Raw genomic sequence first — 18947 nt, 5'->3', positions numbered from 1 at the left:
TGATTTTTATTTCTACTTTTTTCCAAGAGATGGCATTGTTTTATTATTTTCTCTAAAGAATCACGCGAAGAAGAAAATGACACTTCCGTGTCAGTCAAGACACTCTCAATGTTATCATTTTTAGGAAGTTGTCTAAAAGTAAAAATAAAATATGTTCTCTTGAGAGCAACAAGAATGTCTCAAAATACGAAGAAACATGTCCGAAAAAATAAAATATATTCAGCTAAGGCGTTTAATAAAACAACATAAATACATCAACTATAGTTTCTTCGTGATTCCAACTAAACCGCTAAAACCAGACTCAATTATTTTATTTTGAAAAGTTTAAACGGATGTAGTGTCTGGTGACGTTCGAAACTTAATGGTTGACCAGTTAACAGACGTGGAGTTTAGAGAGGCGGTTTCCAGCTTGCTATTTCAACGCCTCCTTATCAAAGATGATATGAGCTTCAAATGTAACTTATGGCGTTTTTCTTTTTTTTTTTTTTTTTTATCTTGGCGACATAATCACTAAGCGGCTTTTTGGTTTAAAATGACAGCGTAACGTGATGATAGTTCAGTGAAAACACCCGGTGCTTCCTCATCAGTCGTGTAGAAGGATTCGCCGTGAGATTTGCTGCTGTAGAGACGTGATTTGATGTGTGAGATTGATAAGAACGGCTGAAAACATGTCGCCTGTTCCCGTCCTGCCGCTGGTCATCAGCTGTTTCATGTCAGCTCTGGGCTGCATGGCCACACTCAAACTCATCCCTGCCTTCAAAGATCATTTCATCTCTGCCAGACTCTACGGAATGGACCTAAACAAGCCAAACAAAGACAAAGTGTGAGTCTGAAATGTCTTAATTCACTGTGGCGTTACCTCCTGACCTCACTTTCTCTCCTTGCCTTTGCAGCCCAGAGTCCCAAGGAGTAATCAGTGGTACAGTTTTCCTCATCATCCTCTTCTGCTTCATCCCAGTGCCTTTTCTCAGCTGCTTTGTGGGCGATCAGTGCACGGGCTTCCCACATGATGAGGTTGGTAAGCATGTGCTTGAGAAGCCCGTAGAGACGTGGGCAACTTTTTTGAGCACTCTTAATAATAAAACAAACAAACAACTTTGAAATAGGAATGAACAGTGAAGCAGTAATAATATATACCTCAATAAATCTGATACAATATTCTATGTTCACTGAACTCCGATCCAGAGCCTCACAGCATTTTGGGAGATGGAGGCGAAGGAAAGTTGGTGGCATCAACTAACTAATGCTCTTTGGTTACCAAGCAACAATCAACTGGGTAATGAGCAGTTTCAAGTATGCCCCCCCCAACTTTGGTTCCCTAGCAACAATAAGTTGCAGCAGCAGTTTCAGGTTTTGCCTCTTTGCCTCATAACTGCTTTAGAGTAAACAATGGCATGGACGGAAAACTGTGGATCAAACAGGAGTTCTTGGTAGTATTTCAGATATTTAAAACAAAAACCTAATCAATAATTATCGCTTTCAATAGTCATTGATATTGACTGATATAAAACTCTTATATTGTGATAATTTTTTCAGCCACATTGTCCAGCTCTACTTTGAAATAAATTAATCTCTAATTGCAGTAGAATATTCACATTAAGCATTTTTGGAAAGTCTATCTTTTAATTTGAATATCTTTATCCGACAAGGATTGGTCCAGTATTTGGTACTCCTGCTAAAGCATTGTAATAAAAACGTTTGCTAGTAGAACAGCACTTTTTCTTTTTTTTATTGTATTACACAAACTTGAAGTGACAATGATCTTATTTTCATCTCGTAGTACACGTTTTCTATAGGAGTTGGTTCTAAAATGACCATGGAAACCAAATAATTTTTTGTGTTGCACCAAACCTACCTGGAGAAACACAGTTCTAGTTGAAGTTCCAGCCAAATTTGTGTTTTCATGGTAGGACAGAAAAACGTGTTTTTGCCGCCAAAAAATGGCACCACTCCCAATCAACTACTTGACCAGCTTCAAATGGATGTTGTAGAGACTTGGTCACCAATATTTATTTATCCCAGCTGCTGATTGGTTTTGTTTCTCCCCATGTGTTTGGTTGAGCAGTTTGTGCAGCTGATTGGTGCCCTTCTTGCCATCTGCTGCATGATCTTTTTGGGCTTTGCTGATGACGTGCTGAACCTGCGTTGGAGGCACAAGCTCCTTCTTCCTACCATGGCTTCTCTGCCACTGCTCATGGTCTACTTCACAAACTTTGGCAATACTGTCATAGTGGTGCCCAAACCCTTCAGAGCACTGCTTGGGATGCATTTAGATCTGGGTAAGTTGATTACAACATTGTTGGTTTGAACCTGGGGAATCCCAAGATTTCTCTGGAATCAATTATATAACTCATTCTAAAGATAAAAAAACCCAAACTATATTGAAATATAGACTGCCTTGGAATCTGTTGAACACTATCTCATTTTGTCACACAGTTCTGGGTTTTTTTTCCTCTCTATTTTGAGACCCATCCAATAAAGTTTCATTAAAATATGTCAACATTTGTGGTTGTAGCATGTCAAAGCGTTCTAAAGTTTATAAGGTATAATTACTTTCGCAGTCATTGCTTGTTTTCTGCTTTATACAGTTGTAATAATTGAAACTTTTTCCATAAAACACGTTACCAAAAGCACAACTAACGATTGTCTTTCCATGTCCTGCAGGTATCCTCTATTACGTCTACATGGGGATGCTTGCAGTATTCTGCACAAATGCCATCAACATCTTAGCAGGCATCAACGGCATCGAATCGGGTCAAGCCCTGTTTATATCTGGTTCTATCATCGTTTTTAATCTCCTGGAGCTCAGCGGTGAGTGACTGTAGATTCCTTTTCTTTTTTATTCGTCTCATATGTTTGATGTTTAACACATTTTAGAAAACAAACATGCTTTAGAAATAGCTGAGTTGTTTTATAGGATTTTTGTTTTTGCATATGCTGCAATCTTCTATGACATAATATCTGTGCCTGCAAGTATCTCAGCATGTTTTCGTTTTCTCTGTTGTGCTTTTACAAAAAACAGGGGATTACCGGGATGACCACGTCTTCTCTCTCTACTTCATGATTCCTTTCTTCTTCACCACATTAGCACTTTTTTACCACAACTGGTGAGTTAAACGCAAAACCCTCCAGCAGTTCTGTGTTCGACAATGCAAACTGGCACCTAGCTTACCGAAACCTGCGTTGACTCAGGTATCCCTCGTCTGTGTTTGTGGGAGACACTTTCTGCTACTTTGCCGGGATGACCTTCGCTGTTGTTGGCATCCTGGGACACTTCAGTAAGACCATGCTGCTGTTCTTTATTCCTCAAGTGGTCAACTTCATCTACTCGTTACCTCAGCTTTTCCACATTATCCCCTGTCCCAGACACAGGCTCCCCAGGTAAATCACTCGTCATTAATTTAATATAGTTTTTGTCTTCTGGGCATTATTAGAGACACCTTAATGTTTTGTTATCGTATGCTAGTTTGCATAATTTGAGAGTGAATTTAAATTTAATTTTCTTCAATAGCCAATTTCTTCTAACTTTCTCTAGTCCTTGTTGTTGACCATTTTTTGGCACATAACACAGACTTATTAATCATTAACAAATCAGGTGGACCTAACGCAAGAAAAAAAAAATGCTGAAAATATTTGAAAAGGTTTAGTCATTTTAACTATTTGGTTTTTTGCAATTTGTCAGAAAAGACAACTTTTCCCTGTCCCATACACATGACACCATTCATAATTATAAACAAAATTATAATTATCAACACACAGAAAATGTGCAGCATTAGTTATGCTATTGCAATCGAATCTGAATTTATTTTAAGGCTTTTAACACATATTCATCAACAGTGGGGTGCTGTAAAATAGTCTTTTGGTTGTCAAGCATTTGCTTGAATTTTGCCTTTGTCTTAAAGACAAGGCTTAACAGACTACTTCAAATTACTTCAAATTATTCTGAACACATTGCACAAAATGTAAAGATTCACTAGGATTTTATCTAATAAGTCTTTAAAATAATTTAAAATCACTGTTGTTAAAATGGTATCTTTGTCAATTTAAATAAACTCAAATAAATTGCTTGGACCCAAATTAGTTCAACTTACTGCTGGTCATGAAGTACATAAGTATTTTTTTTTTTTTTTTTTACATCTGGTTGTTTTCTTATGTATGTCATGTGTGGACACATTGCTTTGTTTTCTTTTTTTCTTTTTGCTATTCTTTGATCCATGTTTTGATCCAAAAATATTTTAACATGGTAAAATCACTGGACTCTAGGGTAGTTTTGTACATGGTGACATTTGTTTTTCTAACTGCTCCTTTTTCAATGAAAGGCTGGATCCAGACACTGGAAAACTGGGAATGAGCTACTCTAAATTTAAAAAGAAAGATCTCTCCCAACTGGGATTACTCATTCTGCAGGTAAAACTTAACTTGCATCTAAATCAGCTAGATCCTTTGCTGTAATTTTTTACTGTTCAAGCAGATGGGCAACTCAAACACTTGAACAGTAGTTGTTGTTTTTACCCTCCAAACACAGACTGCTTGAAAGCAGCGGCAGCATATTATTTGAATGTAATGCATGATTGGATTTAGTTTAATCAGAAACATGGAGTGCAATCCAGAGATCTGATTACCTGCATGTACTGACATTTACTCATGTAGTTAGACATGCACCTGAAGGCGAGGCACTGGCAGCTTTTGAATTGTGTTTAAATGTCATTTATTGTATCGACAGGTGGCAGAGTTATTAAAGGTGCTAGAGGTGCGGCGAGGCCAGGACGGAGATGGAGACTTTATCGAGTGCAACAACATGACTTTAATAAACCTCATACTGAAATTCTTCGGGCAAATCCACGAGAGAAACCTGACGGTCATCATGCTCATCATACAGGTAGGGGCTTGCAAAAGTTTTCATACCTGTTTAACCGTTCCACATTTGTGTATTTTGTATTTTATTCAGGTTTTCTGTGATAGATTAACTCAAAGTAGTGCATAATTCTAAAACAATTATACACGTTTTCTTTATACGCTTACATATAAAAATTTGAAGTGCGGGCTGGGCATTTGTTTTTAAATTCAAGTGATTATTTTGTAGAACAACTTTTCACTGCAATTACTACTTCCTTAGAAGTAGCAGAAGTTCAGAGTGGATAGAGCAACTGTGGATAGCCGTCACATTTATTTTTACATTATACATTTTTAAATTTTTTAAATAAACAAATAAAGCTATTTATCCTTTTTGATGCACTTGTATTTTTTCCCCCAAATAAAATATGTTCAAGTTTGATATTGCAACATGACAAAAATGTGAAAGGTGATGTAGCTGGAAAACTTTCAGAGTAAAACAGTTTTGAACTAATTTTGAATTCTGTCTTCTCCTCAGGTGATGGGCAGCGCATTGGCTTTTGGGATTCGTTATCATCTGGTGCGTCTCTTCTATGACGTCTAGACACCTCTCTGTTAAAACTGAGAAAAACTCGCCCTGTTGTGGAAATACCTTACAGGCTTGTGCCTGTCATTTTTCCACCTGCAGGAAAGCCGAAACGCTAAATTAGAAACTATCAACAGCAGGACTGAATCCAAACAGGAAATACAACTGGTTGCTTAATTTATTGCAGAAAAGCTGGAGAGTATATATTTGTACTTCTTTTTTTTTTTTAAAGAAAGAAATGTGCAACGAGGTGTCAACTTTCTTCACCTAAACTTGTGAGCAATTATGACCAAATTTGTCAATATGTATGTCCACTATGCATCATAGTGGGTCTGCTATTAATACAAACATAGAGGAAAATTCTTCATCGCAGTAACACATACATTGTGAATTGGAGGTTAATACTTGTTTTTTGTTTTGTTTTTCTATTTTGTTCTGAACCAACTCAGACAGAATTGTTAATGTGAACAAATGCAGTTACATATGAGGAAGCGACACTATATTGAAAATACAGGGAGGGCCCAGGTAAGCAGAAGGCATATTAGAATGCATTAACTGTGATGATAGTGATGGGATTGTTCTGAAAGTAAAGCTTTATGAAAGGGGGGGGAGTTATAAGGTTGACTGGCACTTGAACTTCTTTAAGAATGTAATTTCAACTGAGGCACTGTTTATTTTTTGGAATTGAGTGAAGAAATCTGAAATAAAAAGTGTTGAAATTATTTTTAGAGATGGGCTTTCTTTATTATTTGGAATGTGTTTATTTTATCCATTCAAAATATGCTGCAGCACAAGAATACTGTTTTTTGTTAACCTTTGGATGTACATGTATACAGTATTTTAAAAGAAACATAAGCTGATTAAACAGAGATCTAAAGTAACGAGTCTGAGACATTTTGGGTGAACTCTTGACATCGCCTTGATTATAAGTGGAAGATTAATCCAAATATTGATAATATTTGCATGGCTTGAGTATCATGGAAATACATATGTTTTTAGCAGAGCATCTGATCATAGCACAAGTACCTACTTAATGTATTATTAAATAAAAGAAATTTCACAAAACTACAATTATTGTGTAACAAAATCTGTATATCTAGCAGAGGTAAAATAAAAAAACTGTTAATGAAGAAGCTGGTTAGTACAAATGTGTATATGTAAATTGAGGCTAATGCATATGAGTGGGTAACAATGTGTGGATGCATATATTTAGACATATGCAAACCCATTTAAAATAGAAAATTAATTCACCTATGTTTATTTTTATTTGATTTATTAATGAGGGCCCATCTGAAAATATGATATGAGTTTATGGGGTTGGAGTTCCTAAGTTTCTTACTTCTTCCTACAACTTTTCAAGCATGTTAAGGTTATTGTGGTACAAAAATATGCGACTTTTGCCTTCCTTGTTCATGTGTGTGATTTTATACTTCTATCAAGTTGCAAATAAATAAACATGTACATGTACCAATCGGCACCCGGTAATATTGACCTATATTTTGTTTCACCCGAAACATTTTTGTTGCACTCTATCTATTTCCTCTTTACAACGGAGCTGTTTCCGGCTGTCGCTGGAGCTCCGCGGGAAAGTGTCTGCAGCCCGCTCATCAACTTCAACTCTATCCTCGGGGAAGTGTGCAGTCAAATGAATGAACACCTTTAACAAGCTGCCATTTGCCGTGTCATATTAACCCGTGGGTTCTGTCCCGGGTGGACTGTGTAGTGCTGAATGTCTCAGGCTTGCGTTCCTCTGTGACAGCTAGCTCCCACATGACAGGGTAATAATGGTGGCCACTTAGAAACACAAGCAAGCGAGACGAAAAACAATATTAAGAGTCAGCTCCGGTTTATATGGCGATGGCACCGAACAAACGCACACAGAAGAAACCCCTACAGGTGGAGTGTGAGTGGGCTTCGTGTGGAGAATCGTTCAGCCAGATGGAAAACTTCTGCAAGCACGCTGAGGCTCATCTCACTGAGGAAGAGGAGGAGGCAGAAGGTGGGTTCGGTTCCGAGGGGCTTGTTTCTAACTATAAAGCTGTGAAGCAAAAGAATAATTTCCATTTTGTTGTGCAGGGGAGAGGAACTGTCTCTGGAGAGACTGTGGCTTCTGCTCGGTGGATGGTCCTGAGGAGCTGCGGCGCCACCTCCTGTTCCACTGCTACCACACGAAGCTGAAGCAGCTGGGGCAGCAGGCCCTGGACGCACAACCAGAACTGGGCAGCTGCTCCATTGCCTACCATAACCGCAACATCATCCCGGACATCCCGGACAATTTCGTCTGTCTTTGGGAAGAGTGTGAGGTAGGAATTAAATTGCATCCTGGGTCTTATTAGCAGAATGGGTTTGGGATTCATTTGAATGCATCCAAGAGGAGCACAAAGGCTTCTGGGATTTTACGACATCCACGGGAATCAAGATTGAATCTTATCCGTTTTCCTTCAGTCATTCAATATTTAAAATACGTTCATTCACTGGTCATCTGTTTGGTTAGATTTGAGGACTCGTCTTCCGCCACCTATCCAAGATTATAAGTTGCAGTCCATCCATCTATCTTCTGCATATTCAGTAATTTGAAGATTTATTTTTCTTTCACTTGTCACACTTAAATGCTCCAGGTCATCAAATACATTTTAATAACACACTTAAACTGAGTAAATACAAGAAGTTGTTTTCACAGCGTCACTTAATTAGTTTAGTGAAAAAATGCTATATAAAACCAGCCTGACTGAAGGGGGTTAGCGGGATGTGGCATCAGAGAGTAAGGACTCACTTATGGCAGTTTTGATTAAGTCTTTTAACTCTCTGTGGAGTCATTTTGTTTCACTTTTCATTGCAAAATTGTTTTATTTCATCTACACTGGATAGCTTCAACAATAATCATCCTACTCCTAAAGCCATTCCAAAGCTTTTCAATCAAATTCAAAACCTTCTTTTTTATTTTATTCAGCCATTGCATGTCGAATTTTATTCATGTATCCATATATATATGTCTATATATATATGCCTCTTTCTTCTGTCCACATCTGCTACAGCAAGCTCCGTATGAAAACCCGGAGTGGTTCTACCGTCACGTCGAAATGCATACCCTGTCCATAGAAATACCGACAGGTGAATGGGAGTTCCCCATACGCTGTGGATGGAAAGGTATTTATTTATCGGAGTAAAATACAGGGACGTGTGTTGCTGATTGCTTAGCTCCCGTTTTGCACGCCTTGTTATTTTTCCAGACTGCGAAGCTACCGCTAAAGGGCGCCCCAAGCTGCGGGAGCACCTGCGCAGCCACACACAGGAGAAGGTGGTGGCGTGTCCAGGCTGCGGCGGGATGTATGCCAACAACACCAAGTTCTTCGACCACATCATTCGACAGAACGCCATGGAAGGTAGAGTTAGTTAGAGTAATGTCAAAGTAAACTGTTAAAACATTCTTGGGCTTGGTTTGTGTTGAATTGGTGCCGGATGTGTGTTTGTGTGTGTGTGCCGTGCAGGTCAGCGGTTCCAGTGTTCTCACTGCTCCAAACGTTTTGCAACAGAGCGACTCCTCAGAGACCACATGAGAACCCACGGTCAGTTTCTACCTCATCGGTTGGAGCTTAAGGCAGTCGTTCATCTGAATTATCTTGTTTTGAGAGTGAAGAAATATTAGTTTGTGCTTCACATGTTTCAACAGTCAGCCACTACAAATGCCCTCTGTGCGACATGACGTGCCCGTCACCCTCGTCGCTGCGCAGCCACATCAAGTTCCGCCACAGCAACGAGAAGCCGTACAGCTGCGAGTATTGTGAATACAGGTGTTTTGTCTTCTCCAGCTGCGACCGTGCAACCTGAGATCATCCTCATGAATGGGGTTTCAACGCTTTCTCCTGCTTGCCTTTTGCAGCTGTAAGAATCTGATCGACCTGCGTAAACACCTGGACACCCACAGCATCGATCCGGCGTTCCGCTGCGACGTTCCCGGGTGTAGCTTCACGTCTCGTACACCCGGCACCATGAAGATTCACCACCAGAAGGAGCATGAGGTGAGCTCTGATGAAACAGCAGGAGCGGATTTCAGCTTTCCCACCTGCAAAGTCAAGTAAAATTCTTTGTTTTTGTTTTTTCCGTAATCAGGGGACTTTTACAGCTCGCTACAAATGTCACGTGTGCGGCCAATGTTTCACCAGAGGCAACAGCCTGACAGTCCACCTCCACAAAAAGCATCAGTTCAAATGGCCGTCAGGACACCCCAGGTTCAGGTATGTGTCCAGTTTAAGCAGATAGCTTTGAAAGTATTTATCCCCTTTGAACGTTTTCACATTTTGACTCGTTTGTTGTGTTTTCTTAGGATTTTATGTGAAAGGAAAGCATAAAATAGTTGGAAATTGTGAATCAGAAGCGAAAGGTTGTACGGTTGTCAAACAGTTTAAGCTTTTTACAATAAACTTTCCTAATCTTTTGGTTGTATGTCTCCACCAGGTTTGTGCATCCAGAGTCAAAATATTTTGTCCATTCGTCTTTGTAAAATCACCTAAAGTTAGATTTGATGGAGAGAGGCTGAACATACATTTTTTAAAGTCCAAACTTGTGATATTCTTATTGCACCAAATAATGCTGTAGACTTTAGATACAAAGAATTTAATAGTAGACGAGAGCGGTGCAAAATATATAAAAATTACTAATGTTTATTGATGCTTTTGTGAAACAGTGAAGAAACTAGTAAAAATAACATTTCTAAAAATGTCAGTTTGGTTTTTAACATCATCAATGAAAATCATAACTTTTCGGGATAAATGATTAACAAAATTATATTTAACAGTGTTTTGTGAATACAGTTGTGGTTTTCTGATTGGTTTTAATCAACCCATCAGGTACAAAGAGCACGAGGACGGCTTCATGCGGCTGCAGCTGATTCGCTACGAGAGCGTGGAGCTGACGGAGCAGCTGATGAGGGAAAAGCAGAAGCGGTCGGCGGAGGATGACGACGATGACGGCGGCCCCGCTGACGGTCAGGAGCTGGAGGACGACCCTGCAGCACAGGCAGCTGCTGCCGCTTCACAGGTGCAGGTGCAGCTCAGAGGGGTTCTGCTAGAGGAGCAGAGGACTGAGGAAACCCCGACGAGAATAGAAGAAGCCGGTCAGGTGGAGGACATGCTGTACGTCCTAACAGGAGACGAGCACTCCGTCATACTGCAGCTCCAGGATGCTGCCCACCAGCAAGGCATACAGGTGGATTGATTTGATGTAGATTATCAGCAGCGCTGTTGCTCAGTCACTTTGGAGCCGTGTGAACAGGCCGCTGAAGTCTTAGTGACATCGAATGTTAAGAACTAATACTGGTTCTAAAACGGGATAACTGAACACCTATGTGAGGCAACTCAAACCATATTATGTGACGCATATCATTATTGAAGATCATTTTTACCGGTATTTAAAGCAATTTTTATTTATTCAGTAATATATCAAGAGTTTGCTCTGACATATAAACCACAGCCTTTAAAGGTAAATCACAGAAGTAAAGGGTGGGGAACAAGCTTGGTTTTGACTCAAATACTTTGAGTCATGAGAAAATACTTGATGTTTGGCTTATTCATCAGTTTGAATAAAGACTTTTTTTATTGTGTTTCTATTTGTTCTCAAAAACATGCACTTGCTTACATGAATGTAGTTTCTTTCTATTGTTTTTGGCTGAGTTGATGTGTAATTCTGGTAAATCCTCTGGAACTGTGACATACAATCAGAAAACACCTTTTTCCTAATCAGCATTGGAGGTTTACTGAATCTCTCTCTACTTTATAATATTTTTATTTACCTGAGCTGGATGTAATTGGAGTTTATATTGAATCATGCAGCAGAGCTTACACCTGTCATGTAGGATTTAATTGGTGCAAATATAAATTCTTCAAGGCAATGATACCCCTGGTCCTTTATTGCACTGCCCCCTTCTGACTGTTAATAAACACTGCAGCTTTAGAGGTTTAGAAGTATAGCAAAATCAGTTTTGTTATACTTTTTATCACTCAAGTTGTTTATACAAACTCATTTTACCAATAGGACAACTCTTTGAAAAATACTTCAAATATATTTAAGTGAATTGATGGGTTATTAGTGGTACTTAAATTGTGCTTCAAGATTTTGTTAACAAAAGTTACATTTGATTTTTTTTTCCCCCCCAAATGTAATTCCTTTAATTTCATTTCTATTCTGTGCTTTAATTCCTGGTTAGATTTTTCAAAATTAATCAATAACCTTTTACTGCTGCCATAGAAGATTAATGTTGCATGCAACATAATAAATTTTTACAAATATGTCTTCATTGTGATGATATTACATCTTAATTTGCATAACTAAATAAGTTTTACTAGTTTTAATAAAAAATACTCTGTGCATGTGATTTATGAAATGAAGACAAATCTGATTGGTTAGTCATTTAGAAGAGGGCAATTAGACAAAACAAATTAAATTTTCTCACTAAACAAAAACAGAAATTACTGCAATAACCAGCTGAGGTTGTTGATGTTTATCCGTTCTGACTATTCTGTCGTCTTGCTATTTCCAGACTGAGTAAAGTTCAGTCAGGTGAATCAAAACTTTGCCAACGCTTTAGGTCCAGTCCCAACTCAATAAAGGACACAGCATTAGCCGTGTGTAGAAGATTAAGAAGCACACAGAGCCTGGCTTATGACTTAACGTCACTGCTTCCTCGTTCTGTAGTGAACGCTGCTCTGCTATCGTTCTTTCACTCTTAATTGTTTTGTGCTTCTTTTAGGTTGTGGCAAATGAATTTACTGGCCAGTTCTCTCATCTATCTGCAAGTTTTCTACAGTGAGTAATGGAATCAGAAGATGGGCTCCATGTTGTTGAATGTGCTCTCGTTAGTCCTGCTTTGGTCCTTTCATAAAGGGATTTCTCAGACGCCCGAGTGGAATGGAGAGCTGGAAGTTAGCGGTAAGTTGTCTGTTCTCTCTTTTTTTCCCCTCCTTCTTATTTTTCTTCTAACTATAAAAGAAACTATTTGTCACTCATGTCATGTGCAGGAGAAGATCTTAAATTCTCATAAAAAATAACCAGTTTTTAATGCAACATAGTATTTTAGGATTGACTAAAACTACATCGATTTTAATGGTTTGTAGGAACCTTGCTGATACACTTTCACCGTTCTGACCACAAATTTTCTATGAACCTGAGATTTAAGCTTTCTGATGGCCACTCCAAAACATGAACTGCATTGTCATTGGCTACTTTTTAATTATTTTTGCATGATTTTGCATAGTTGCAGTAGGGCCACTGTCCTGTCAAGCTTAACGTCTTCATTGCTGTCTTGAAATATTGCATCAATATATCCTCATGAAGTTGTTTCCTCATTATACCATCTGTTTTATGAAATGCACCACCCAAACCACAGGACGCTACTACCCCCGTACTTCACAGCTGGGTTTTGTTGTCTTTGATATTCAAGCCTTTTCCTCCAAAAGTAACGGTGAACAATCTGGACAAACATTTCAGCTTGCTTACACGTCTCCAAAGGTTAAGGTATTTGTCCCGAATGCATTTACAAACTGTAATCTGGCTTTTTATGTCCCTGAAGAAGTAATGGCTTCTTCCTTCCTGAATGGCCTTTCAGTCCATCCTGATACAGGACTTTATTCACCATAAATAATTACACTCTTTTGCTCTTTGTCTGGGGTTTACGCACACATTTTACACCAAAACGCCTTCATCTCTGGAACACAAAACTCATCTTCTTAATGTTCTAACTTGGTTATGAAATAAGATTTTCCTCAATTTATTTGATCAAAAATAATAGTTATATTTCTTGGTGAATTAACCTCACAGATAACTGTGTGCACATTGTGCTCAGATAAGCAGATGCAAAATGTTTTTACTACAGGTGAGACAGAATGGATTCCCCAGCCGGATCTCATGGCTGACACCTACTGGTCCGGGTCAGCGCCGCTGTGTTTAGGAGGGTGTAAGGCCCGTCACCAGGAGCTCAGAAAAGACCCTTGTGGCGACTCCAGCTGCTGCTGGCTCGGCTACAAATCTCTCTGCAGAGGTCAGTCAGTGTCGACTCTTTCATTCTTCATAAAAAAACCATAGCGTACTGTCCTTATTTTTTTTCTCTTCATGTGTTAGTGAACTGCGGCAGGCCTGATGTGGACTATAACGGAGTGGTTTACGGTAATGACTGGTGGGTGGGCTCTGTGGTGAGGTACGCCTGTCGCTCTGGCTTCATCCTGCTGGGAACCCCAACCAGGTCATGCCAGTCCAATGGCCTCTGGACCCCCAAACCCATCTGCCTCAGTGAGTAAACAGTAAAATACAGTGACGTAAATCAGAAAGGTTTTCATCAAAAAGTCCTGCTGAGATCCTGTCCGCCTGCTAGGGATGTGTCAGCGCGGAAGCATTGAAGTCAGGGAGAGCGAACTGAATGGCACGTGTGACTCCACCTGTGAGAATAAGAGCTACTTCGGCCCACCCAAACTGGGCTGCTCACTGATGAACAACTGTAGGAAGAAGGAGACGGGCTGGAAGAGGTTCTTCACACAGTGCGCTCCTTGTATTTGTGACTGCTCCTTATCATGTGGTGAGGAACCTTTGATGTAATCAGTCTGTTTTCTCTGCACAATTAGATCTGAATGTGCTGCATTATTTCTTTGATGAACGTTTGTGTTCTTTTTTTTTGTATATGTGTATTTTTAGCAACTGCAGGCTAATCCTGTCAGACAACGAAGTGAAAGTCTTCCTCCAGTTCCACGCACACATCGGTAAAATAAGAAAATATGAAAAAATATATTATTCTTACTTTACTTTTGCAAGCCAGCATTTTCCCTTTGCTTTCTTAGACAGAATTAGGTTGATACCTGAGGCTTAAAACTATAAATTGTGTGTTTGCTTGTAAACTCCACTGCTCCACCTCTCAGTCCATCTGTCCTGCAAGGAGTTAAAACACTAATCTTGTTACAAAAGGCAGATCTGCAGTCAGATGTCTGTTGTAGACCTTGTTAAAAATGGTATTCATGGTTACATGGTTACTACAATGGGTGTACCTTTTAATAATTCATTGTGAAAAACATTTTTGGAATAATATTTGTAAAATACATATACTCACATCATTTGTGTGGAAAGTTAATTGCCATTTTCCTTTTGCTGATGACACTTTCATAAATTCATTCTACATAAAATGCTGCAAATATGTTTTTTATTTTCTCATTTCTTTATATTTTCCTGCACACACTTTGAATATTTACCTTCGAAGAATGACGTTTCTGCCAGACACCACTAGGTGCTGCTGTTGCTTTTATTATCTCACATTGCATAAATAGAAATGGTAGCAATATTTCAATCTAAACCAAATCATGAATACTAGTGGATGATAGAAATGAAATGCGGAGCTTGCTTCTTCTCCGCTGCATGTGATCCAGATGAGTTACGGCAGGTCACTCCACTGTGGTGGAGTTCCAGGTTCTGAACCTCAGGACGATGTGCTCATCTGCTTTAGGAGTGTAGCAGCCGATTCCTGTGAAAGCAGACACAAGAAGGAGTGTGTTATCAGTTTGTTTCCAGACACATTTTCTCATTTGTTTTTCTTTCTACAGCAGCACAGGAGAAGTTTTTATTTTAATAACATGTATCATTTCACTGAAACTGCTTAGGAAAACCGTTTTTCCCAACAGTTTTGGATCCTTTCTCTGCACAGCATAATTAACAGTGAGTAAAAGAACAAGTTATCCCCCTGGTTCATTAAAGCTCATTAGATCCCCCTCGGATCTGTTTTTGCTGAATCTCCTTGGAGGAAACTCACCCACATCCAGTCTGGTGTACTCTCCAGAGTTTTCAGTCAGGATCTCCCAGTAGGTCTGCTGGTTTTCATCTCCAGCCACTCCGTTCACGCTCTCTAGAAACAAGCCAAAGTTTGGATCCACCGTCACCGTGAACCTGACCACACAAGAAGACGAGGGTCGGTTATTGCAAGCAGAAATGGGTCACGGCTTTAAATAAATACTGGGTTTCTGAGATGACTTGGTGGGGGGGGATTTCATCTGGGGTCTTACTTGAAGTCCGGCTGAGTCTCCTGGAGTCTCGTCAGAGCTCCAAACAGAACACCCTCTTTCACCACAGTGCTGGAAAACGACTCGGGAGCCATGTTATGGAGGTCATTCTCCACAGTCAGCCTGATCGGAAGAGATTCCAAACCTGCACAGAAATTGACACTGATGCACAGCATAACTCATACCTCCATGGATTAATACATTCTCACCAGCATACCTTGGTTTGTGATCGCTTCATGTGGCAGCAGCAGGAGAAGAAGAAAGCTCACTGAGAGCTGAGCAGCAAGTCTTGGAGCCATCCTGTGTGATGTTTCTCCCGCAGGCTTCACATCAGTATTTATAGAAGACCAAGCCCTCATTTACTGGCAGATAAAATTTCACAACCTTCCTCCCACTGCCACTTTACAAAGCTATCTTTTATTCTAATTTTAAATGCTGACATGAGAGATCATGGAAAGAAAACCAGCACCTGTGCTGTTATCACACATAGCTGTCAATCACTGATAATGTGAACATTACACATTAACTTTAACCTTCCTCTGGTGTTAGCTTTCTGCTGCCATCTGTAGTGTTAGTGGGTCATTTTGGACCCATGTATTAAATCAGCCATAAAATACCCTAAAAACAATCTTTTATCATCCAATGTTTTTCTTAACTCTTGTTTAGCTGGTTGGGCTCCCTCATCCATGAAAAGATTGGTTTTAATATTTTTTGTGGCCCTCTGGGCCTTTGTTTTAACAGCATACCCCTCGTTTTCAATGTCTAAAAAGTGGTCAAATGAACCTTAAGAGAAGAAGGCAACAAAATAATCAGTTGTTCTGCTACCTGAGTGTAACTGAGAGATATTAAAACACATTTCTTAAATGTTCAACAAAAAAAAGATTTTAATTTTAATATTATCAAATATGCTTGCTGGGCATGTATTGCCGGAACGGGCATTTTCCTCGGAAAGGGAGAAAACGTTCATCCACTGTCACCTCTGGCCCTGGGTTGAACATCAGTGGAAGGAGTTGCACCCATCTCTCCCAAACATCCCTGATGGGAGCAAGCTTGTCAGATTTTGCTCTGGTGTCTCGATTGTCAAATCTGAGGACTCTTGAGATCATCTGAAAGGTCCAAAGAGACATTGTTGCCCGGAAAATATTTCTGCCCGTTGATGCATCCCAGAGACTCTCAGTTGCCTCATTGCTGGATCTGTAAACTCCAGCAAGGAGGAGAACACCAATGTAGGCATCCAGGTACGTCTCATCAATGTCTTTCCACGTGTTGCCATGGACTTTTTCCCCTCAAGGTTTGTCATAGCAATTATGACTTTTTTTAGTGACAATGGCAAAAAAAGATCAAAGCACATCTTGATGTCACTTACTCTTGTCCCAGCAAACCTCGTGACCCCAGGGGTCATTTTGATGATGTTTATAGCAGCTGTCCTTCCATGCACATCAGGAGGAACTGTGCTCCAACGGATGTTGCCACGTTTGGATTGGAATGATTCAGCAGGAGCAACTTCAGTACCAGTGACCTCCTCTTCAGACTGATCAGTTGTGTCTGTTTCTTCCAATTGGTACTCCACATCATCTTCGTTCTCAGAGGCCTGCTCATCTCCATCGCTAAAATCCTGTGTCCTCTGCCTCATTTGCAGCAAAGATGTGATCCAAAGCTTCATTTACAGAGAATCTTCTCCTCATTGTTGCATCCTGTGAATTGGAGATGTGTACTCTGCAAGTCACCACCTCTACACTCAAATGGCTTGACAAGCCTGGACATGTCTCCCTTTGTTTGTTCTCGCAAAAAGGCAAAGAGAAAAACCCCTAAATGAAGCTCAAGTGGTTGGAGGAAGAGGCTGTTGGTTGATTGTGTGTTCATGATTTAATTTTTGGCATTTTTTATTGTTTTATAATCGAAAATTTTAACCGGGTCACAAATGACCCGAACACCACAAAAGTCATTTTTTTCCACCAGAGCACTTTATAATTTAGTAGAAAAAAAAAATTTGATTTTACTTTGTTTAAATGGAAGTCCCTGACAAAGTCAAAAAGTTTCAACACAAAAAACAAATGTATGAAGTACTTTTATGCATGCTAAAACTCAAAACGGGTCCGTAGGGACCCTAACACCATAGGACGGTTAACAAAAGAATAATTGTTAATGATTAGATTAACAATCTGCCATGAGATTGATTTTTTTGTCATCTAGTTCCAAGAATAACAATAAAGGTTTCAGATAATCTGTGTAAACACTTTACCTCATTCTTTGATGAAGGTAACAAACACTATCTTGTTCTCCTCGAGTCATATTCACCCTATTTATGGAGCTTTAAAACAAAAATGCCACTTTACTCTTTTCCTTCTACATAAAGGTTGAAGAAAAGAAAACTCACCATTAGTGGGATCTGTTCCAGTGACTTGCACTTTCAATTGTTTCACCTTTTTATGTGAACAAAGCAGTGCATAAATGTGAAGTGAAGTTAATAATTAGACATAACATTCTTTTTTTTTTTTGTAAATAAAAATCTAAAAGGTTTGGCTTGCTTTTCGATTGAGCTCCCTTTGCTCTCTTTTACCTCGCAGTAAAAGAGAGCAGGTTAAAATTGGCTGAGCTGTATGAAAGGTCACCAAACAGACATTGTGCATCAGTCACATGCTATCACCAAAGTGACACATATTGGTGGCAGCGTCATTATTTTTGGTAGTCACGTCAAAACTGGTCAGAGTTGATGCGGGAGTGTTGTGAAAGACTTGAGACTGGGGTGAAGATTTACCTTCCAGCAGGTCAACAATCCTGCATTAACAGCCAAAGGAACGATTTAGATCAGAGCATATCCACATTCATTAGACTGAGCCAGTTATTGATAACCCTAAAACCCTCACAGAATCTGCCGTAAGACTTAAAAACTGATGCTCATATACAGTACAGACCAAACGTTTGGACACACCTTCTAATTCAATGGGTTTTCTTTATTTTCATGACTATTTATAAGGCAAGAAATCCCACTTATTAACCTGACAGGACACACCTATGAAGTGAAAACCATTTCAGGTGACGACCTCTTGAAGCTCATCAAGAAAATGCAGAGTGTGTGCAAAGCAGTAATCACAGCAAAAGGTTGCTACTTTGAAGAAACTAGAATACAAGGGGTATTTTCAGTTGTTTTACACTTTTTTGTTTAGTGCATATTTCCACATGTGTTATTCATAGTTTTGATGCCTTCAGTGTGAATCTACAATGTCAATAGTCATGAAAATAAAGGAAACTCATTGAATTAAAAGGTGTGTCCAAACTTTTGGTCTGTACTGTATGTTCTTGATCTAATCTTACTGATCTGGGGTTATTTTGAAAATAAGAATATGCAAAACATTCCTGGATGGGTAAAGTTGATAGAGACATGCCCCCAGAAGACCTGTAGTTGTAAAAACAGTATAAGGTAGGGTTGAATCCAAATGGATGCCCAAATTTATATAATTTCATTTGTAAAAAAAAAAAAAAAAGAAACAAAATAATCT

At 39.3% G+C, this 18947-nt stretch overlaps 2 protein-coding genes across 2 annotated transcripts; both read left to right on the top strand.

Annotated features, from left to right (window-relative positions):
* The first annotated feature begins 380 nt into the window (after nucleotides 1-380).
* Nucleotides 381-6300, top strand: dpagt1 (dolichyl-phosphate N-acetylglucosaminephosphotransferase 1). Its single transcript, XM_005815408.3, has 9 exons — nucleotides 381-823; nucleotides 894-1014; nucleotides 2066-2279; nucleotides 2665-2811; nucleotides 3023-3107; nucleotides 3193-3381; nucleotides 4320-4407; nucleotides 4724-4879; nucleotides 5372-6300. The coding sequence occupies exons 1-9, from the start codon at nucleotides 669-671 to the stop codon at nucleotides 5435-5437; spliced, it is 1221 nt and encodes a 406-aa protein (XP_005815465.1). The 5' UTR covers nucleotides 381-668; the 3' UTR covers nucleotides 5438-6300.
* A 653-nt stretch (nucleotides 6301-6953) lies between these two features.
* On the top strand, nucleotides 6954-14591 carry hinfp (histone H4 transcription factor). The gene is made up of 13 exons (XM_005815409.3): nucleotides 6954-7418; nucleotides 7496-7722; nucleotides 8455-8566; nucleotides 8650-8802; nucleotides 8908-8985; nucleotides 9090-9210; nucleotides 9300-9438; nucleotides 9530-9654; nucleotides 10267-12343; nucleotides 13287-13451; nucleotides 13532-13699; nucleotides 13782-13982; nucleotides 14099-14591. The coding sequence occupies exons 1-9, from the start codon at nucleotides 7271-7273 to the stop codon at nucleotides 10631-10633; spliced, it is 1470 nt and encodes a 489-aa protein (XP_005815466.1). The 5' UTR covers nucleotides 6954-7270; the 3' UTR covers nucleotides 10634-12343; nucleotides 13287-13451; nucleotides 13532-13699; nucleotides 13782-13982; nucleotides 14099-14591.
* The last annotated feature ends 4356 nt before the right edge of the window (nucleotides 14592-18947 follow it).

This window comes from Xiphophorus maculatus, chromosome 11, assembly GCF_002775205.1.
Source record: "Xiphophorus maculatus strain JP 163 A chromosome 11, X_maculatus-5.0-male, whole genome shotgun sequence".
NCBI classification, from domain to species: Eukaryota; Metazoa; Chordata; class Actinopteri; order Cyprinodontiformes; family Poeciliidae; genus Xiphophorus; species Xiphophorus maculatus.
This window is presented reverse-complemented; position numbering and strand designations above follow the sequence as displayed.